This window comes from Telmatherina bonti (assembly GCF_933228915.1).
Source record: "Telmatherina bonti genome assembly, chromosome: 8".
NCBI classification, from domain to species: Eukaryota; Metazoa; Chordata; class Actinopteri; order Atheriniformes; family Telmatherinidae; genus Telmatherina; species Telmatherina bonti.
The window spans coordinates 16,500,270-16,506,635 of record NC_136626.1 but is presented as its reverse complement, the minus strand read 5'-3'; the positions used below and the strand labels follow the sequence as shown (position 1 = coordinate 16,506,635).

The window sequence follows — 6,366 nt, the reverse complement described above, 5'->3', positions numbered from 1 at the left end:
CTGTTACATCAAAGTTAAGTAAATTTTCTTACTTGCTCCACTTATTTCAAATGTTAACTTTTAACTCATTTCAGCTGTTCCAAGCAACATATTGTAATTTTATCATCATCCCATGTCTATCAATATAAAAACAAAAGAAAACAGCAGTTTGTTTATTTTAGCTGGTCATTCAACCTATTCCTCCTTTTCCATTTCTAGTTGCTTTACCCAGCAATCCCATTTATCCACAGCTGTGGTTTATGGTTTTTAATAAAAATAAACATCTTACACGTCTAGCAACCCTCAAAGACCTGTTGAGACTGCACATCCCAGGACCAAGTGGTTATAGGACAAACATGCAGTTTTAATGGCTAATTTGTCTAAAAGAATGTTCCCTTTTGAGTTTAATACTGGTGTAAAATCCCAGCCTACTTTATATTTAAGGAGGCTTTAATTCTCCTCTCATTCAGAGCCTGCAGGATGGAAACTAAGACCGTTTGCTCAGTTATTAATGTTTAGAAAACACTCCTCTCCTGCCACCTTGTGTACGGTTTAAAAATGTGCTTGATCAAGTTAGCAGACAACCGATCAGCTGCTTCAGACAGTGTAAAAATCGTACCATACATGATCCTCTACAAGATTTTACTGTTCAGTATTCTGCTTTGGGGTTTTTCACTTCAATTTCTCTGTCTGAGTCGAAAGACTGTGTCACTTCTTATACTTTTCCCTGAACTAAGTACCGCTAACAAGGGGGGGTGGGGGGGCTGGTAATGCAACAGGTCTGGACAACTGACCATCTGACTGTAAAATGCTGAAATAAAAAGGTAATCCCATGGATAAACAGACATTTCAGAAGATTTTAAAAACATTTTATTTAAAAAAAAAAAAAAAAAAAGGCCAAAATAAACAACCTCTGACAGAGCTTCATTCACAGAGCAATTCAAATAAACCAGCATGTTTTTATTACAGAACCTAACAGACACTGAAAAGGGTCATTTGTCAGCCTAGTTTAATCCGAACCTTTCCAGCCTGAAAGAAGAATAAAATAAAATTAAAAAAAAAAAATAGATGGAGCTTTGGCTCTGTTCATCCCCACATTCTGTATGCAGTGGTCATTCTGTCTTTTTACCTCTTTACATCCATGACAGTCTGGTGGTGCATTGCTGTTTATTAAATCCAGTCCAGGGCTAATGTTCTGAATGTCCAGGAAGACTGCCAGTGGGATTCAGTCTAAAAAGTATTGCGTGCTTCTGTGGGTCGATGTTGCTGAGCCAGCTTACCATAGCCGCCTCTGGCTGGGTCATAGTCCTGCCTGTACTCATCTCTCACCTGCACAAAAAGGAAACAGACCCAGAGTCAACATGTTCACGCGAACAAAGAGGGAAAAAACAGGACAATAAATAAGACAAAACCTTCTACATTCCATTTCTAGTTTTCTACTGAATCTTGGTTTAGGTCTGTCTGTATGACTCGCATCTAGTTCACGACTTCAGAACAAGCTCCTCACACACACACAAAATCAAGCAGCATGAAATTATGAATTGCCGTCGAGAAAATACATTGATCAATCTGCGCCATTGGGTTGGTTTTTTTTGTTTGTGTGTTTGTATGGAGGTAGTTAATGGTGTGAGGCAAGATATGACCTTTATATGCAACATCCCTGCAGTACATCAGCCAGACCACACAATCATCAGTGTGTCATAATCCTGACCTGCCCTCCAGATTTGCCACGGCCATACTGCCGTCCTTCTTTGAAGCCTGCATCCCAGTCTGTCCTGATGATTCGATCGTCCAGTCGTGTGCCATTAACAAAGCGCATGGCATTCTCAGCATCTCCTCGTGTGTAGTATCTGGTACAGCAGGAGTAAAGGAGCATCACACACACTTTATGATCAATCTCATAAGAATGTGTAGCACTCTGCTCACCACCAACGCTGACAAGACACATTATTGATGCTGTACCTTTGTGTTTTTTCTGTACTTTGATACAAGTTAGACATTTTTTTTTTAATTGGGCCTGATAATTAAAAGGATACTCTACAAAGCAGAATCCACAGGCTGTCTTCTTGATTTTATCCAGGCCAATGATGATGCGCTTGACGTCTCCACATTTGGAAAACAGCTCGTGTACCTGATCAATTACAAAATTAACACATTATAAAACATATTCATCAAAACAGATCTGAAATACTTTTCGAGCAGAAACTATCTCTGATTGTGACTATATATTTAGATGCAACACGTTATTGGACAAGATGGCTCAGGTTAAGTCATAAGATTTGAGCACAGGAAGGACATGACAAGACTTAAACTAATCCGCAAAGCAGCTGGTGCAGGATTGTGACAGTGATTGGTCTTACCTGCTCCTCAGTGGTGTAGAAAGACAAGTTCCCCACATACAAAGTGTTGCTCTGTTTCAGCAGCTTCTCCTGTTCGTAGCGGTTACCCTGTGACAAACAAGCAAGATACAAATGTCAAACTGATCATGGAAATCTAAAACACAGTCATCTGCTCCCATCGCAACAAGCCACTGCATGGTACCTTAAACACAATTTCAGGTAGTTTTGATAGTCAGACATTTTGATGCTGTTGGGAAAAACACAAACACATGATACTAAAGTATTGCACAAATATAGAAATACTCTCTAGATGTTCTATTAATAACTTTTGGTTGCAAATAAGAAGAATAAAGATCGTTTATGATTCAACATTTATCTTTGCAGAAATGCATTTAATGATAATTTGCTTTAATATATTCTGGAAAAACTGTAAATAGATGATAACTGAAATATTTAAAAGTTCATTCTTGTTGGGAAATGCCAGCTTCAACCATTTTACACCCTCAATACCAATAGATAATAATAGAAGAAGTTGCCATGTTTGCTATCGAAACCTAACATTTAAAAACTTACACTGGAACAGAATTATACTTTTTAAATGTATGCACAAACTCTGAAATGTGTCTTAAAAGTTTGAAGTTAGTTTTCAACAATAAAGAAAAAAATGGAGCAAGTTCGAAGCTGTAAAATTTGATCCATTGAAAGTCTGTTTCATCCTCGCTATGTTGTTTGCTAACCAAAGCCAGTTTGCAAATAAATCGTCACAATGTTAATTCCACGTGTTGGCTACCGTAAATTATTTAATCACTTACCTTGAAATGTTGATCTCTATATTGACTAATTTCAATGTAAGAATCACTAGTCAACGCATTTAGTTTAGCAGACATTGTGAAGCCGCTGCGGAGATTTTCAATTGTGAAGCAAAAATAATTACTTCCGGTTCATGTGTCCGTTTATGTCAGGGGTCCGGATTGAAACTTCTGCGCTTAGACATTGAGGCCTTTATTATTAATATCTTCTGCAGTTGTTGGCTAATCTGGCACCGCCTGTTGTAAGTGAGTGTTTTGTGTACAAAATTGGTAAAATTATTGCTATTAACTAGTCTAGTTGGTCAGAGTATTCAAGTATTTTTTTCTATTAAACATTTACTTTTAAGTTTGACTGTCATCACACCCTCTGTAATATTTTTTTTTTTCACAAAAACTGTTTTTAAAGTAAATAATTTTAAATGCAACTGATACGTCACAATTCCACAGCTGTCCGGTTTGAATATTAAAGTATTCAAACAATAATAATAATAATAATAATTCATTTTTAAAAACACAGCCATTTTTATTTAGAGAAGTTCCTCAATATTTTGTCAAAATAACCCAAAAATAAATGTCCGTTAAATGTGAAAAACTTGATTTTTTTTATTTTTTAATCTATAAAAATAATGTTCTCGTGTCACATGACAACTCAAGCGCAAAACCAGTGAAACTGGAGGACGAATTAGGTCCGCTCCTTTTCTGTTATCTGGGCGATGAACAGAGGATAAGGGGTGACGAGAATCTTTACCTAACAATGTATGTGAAGTTAATATTAAAATAATAATTTTACACGCATTCGTTTCAGACTGTAGTCTGGAAATTAAAAAGAGTCTATTTGGTAGCCTCCGAACAAAGAAGTTCTTACTATAATTGAGTTGGACTGAAACCAACTTGTTTGTCTGTCTTAGAGGAACCAAACAGAATAAAATAAAATCACCTTACATTATGTGAGAAATGTTTTCGTGTATAGTTATATATTAAACTCAGATGAAGGCCACATAACAATTCATCAAGTTGGAAATTTTATAAGTTTTAATGTGCAAAGTTTGCACATAAACTTTTGCACTGCAAACCTACTGTGATTTGTTTAGTCCTACCATTAAACCCTAAATAAGCTGTTGAATATCACCGGGTCATCCGATTCTGGTCAATCTCCTTTTTTAAACGGAGCAGACTCCAACCATCCCACCCACCGTTTGATCATCCGGGTGGTAAATGGAGCGGAACCAGTGCGTTACATGTGGAGCATTGCTATTGGCTGCTGAATATACTACTTCTCCTGATTATTTATTTTTGTTTTTTTAAACAAAAAACATAATATCAATCACATCTGTGATATTCTCATTTCCTATATATTTTATTTGCATAATGCATATTCTTAGAGATTTGGAGGGTTTGTGAAACATTTTACCAATTGTTTCATGGAAAACAAGTTTGACAGGCTTCACGTTTTTTAATGATTATTTTTTTTGGTGGTGTAAGTGATTTGCATCCCCCATAACTTTTATTGGATATGATCTTCCTTTTAATATTGTTCTTCTACCTTTAACAAGCTAAAAAGAGTTATTTGTAAAACTCTGCAAGCAAAAGACACTTTTATAACACTAAATTTGGGTTATAGTTACCTCAGATCTCTACATCATTTTTTCATGTTAAAAAAACAAACATAGCACATTATATACTGCACTTCGGAGGTTTACAGCAGAATTCAGACATCTTCTACATATTGTTACAAAATCAGGATATAATTTTTATATTGAACATCCACAAATGCACAGTAGTTTAAGTGTCTTGCAAAAGAAAATAAGAAAAATTGAGTCACTGGGGTCTAATTTTTATTGTCATTTTACTAAAAGTGAACAAAAAAAAATTAATCTTACTCTATCTCTATCTTGAGGTCTTAACAATGGAAGTTATCTGGGAAAAAATGCTTTGATGTGAATGAAACCACCTAAAATGCAAGACAGTTACAAACAAAAAGAGAAAGGAGCAGCACATGACTTGATCATTGTCGATCAGGAAAAATCAGATTGAATTGCAGACTGTCAATTCTGCCAGTGTTTTACGGGAATGTACCATCAGTTCCTGCATCATAAGAGAACTTTAGTCCAATACATCAGGTCAGACAATAAACCATTAAAAGGAGAACAGTGGGTCTGCTAAGCAGTGTTGACTTGACACTCTGATTTGTTATTTAATTTTCATCAGAGGTCAGATGGTCTTCACTTGATGCGGCAGCACCTCTTGGAACCTGTTAGATAAAGACGGGGAAATTAACACTCAAACATAGGAAAAAGATCATGAAGTCTCAGAACATCTCAGAGATTTTGTGTCAAAACTGCAACATCAGAACTGTAACAATATTTGATCAAAACTTGGCTTATTTCACACCATCACTAAATAAATCTGGAGCTGAGTTATTGTCCAGGAGTCGTGCACAATGAATAGAGAATGGAAATAAAATGTATGAGCTAAAACACCACTTTAATCTTACGTTCTAAAAGATGCCATCTTTTCCATTTCATTTTCGTCAAAGATCGGATCTCCTCTCGATGCTCAGCAGCTCCACTTCGAAAATGAGCGTCGCTCCTCCGGGAATCTTTGGAGGAGCTCCCCGGTCTCCGTAACCCAGCTCGGCGGGGATCACCAGCTTCCTTTTCTCGCCCTCGCACATGCCCAGGAGGCCCTGGTCCCAGCCTTTGATCACCTGCCCAGTACCCAGGGTGAAAGTAAAGGGTCGGTCTCTGGGAATGCTGCTGTCAAACTCGGTGCCATCTTCTAGCTTCCCGGTATAGTGCATGTTCAACACGTCACCCTTGCGGGACTTGATGGGGCAATTGTCCACTCGCTTCTTGATGCCGATCTGCAGCTTCTTTTTCTCGGCTCCGTCAACCTTAGCTGGGCTGAGAGAAAGCACAGCCACCACAACCAACAGGAACACCCGCATGACTACAGTATTCGACATGAAAGAATTATTTCTTTTACTGCAGTTCAAAGTACAAAAAGCTTGATTTAGAAAAAGAAAGTGAGCTGGTAAACAATGAAAGTCGATGGACGATTCAACGATCGGATGTAGTTCACCGGGTGGTGCTACCAGATAAAGAGTCCGCCGAAGGCGAAAAAAATATGAAGCCTGAATGTTTTCGTTGACTGTGTTTTTATTTATAAATTTGACTTGCAAATACTACTTAAAAGGTACTTAACTAAATTACTTTGCAGATTTAAATTTTATTCTGAGT

At 37.1% G+C, this 6,366-nt stretch overlaps 2 protein-coding genes across 2 annotated transcripts; both read right to left on the bottom strand.

The window, feature by feature from the left end:
* Positions 1-880: 880 nt before the first annotated feature.
* On the bottom strand, positions 881-3,228 carry ncbp2 (nuclear cap binding protein subunit 2). Its single transcript, XM_079244758.1, has 5 exons — positions 3,131-3,228; positions 2,340-2,426; positions 2,016-2,110; positions 1,691-1,829; positions 881-1,308 (listed from the first exon to the last, which is right to left on the bottom strand). Exons 1-5 carry the CDS (start codon positions 3,203-3,205, stop codon positions 1,210-1,212), a joined length of 495 nt encoding a protein of 164 aa, XP_079100884.1. The 5' UTR covers positions 3,206-3,228; the 3' UTR covers positions 881-1,209.
* A 1,525-nt stretch (positions 3,229-4,753) lies between these two features.
* On the bottom strand, positions 4,754-6,185 carry fkbp2 (FKBP prolyl isomerase 2). Its single transcript, XM_079245417.1, has 2 exons — positions 5,622-6,185; positions 4,754-5,378 (listed from the first exon to the last, which is right to left on the bottom strand). Exon 1 carries the CDS (start codon positions 6,090-6,092, stop codon positions 5,658-5,660), a length of 435 nt encoding a protein of 144 aa, XP_079101543.1. The 5' UTR covers positions 6,093-6,185; the 3' UTR covers positions 4,754-5,378; positions 5,622-5,657.
* Between the last annotated feature and the right edge of the window lie 181 nt (positions 6,186-6,366).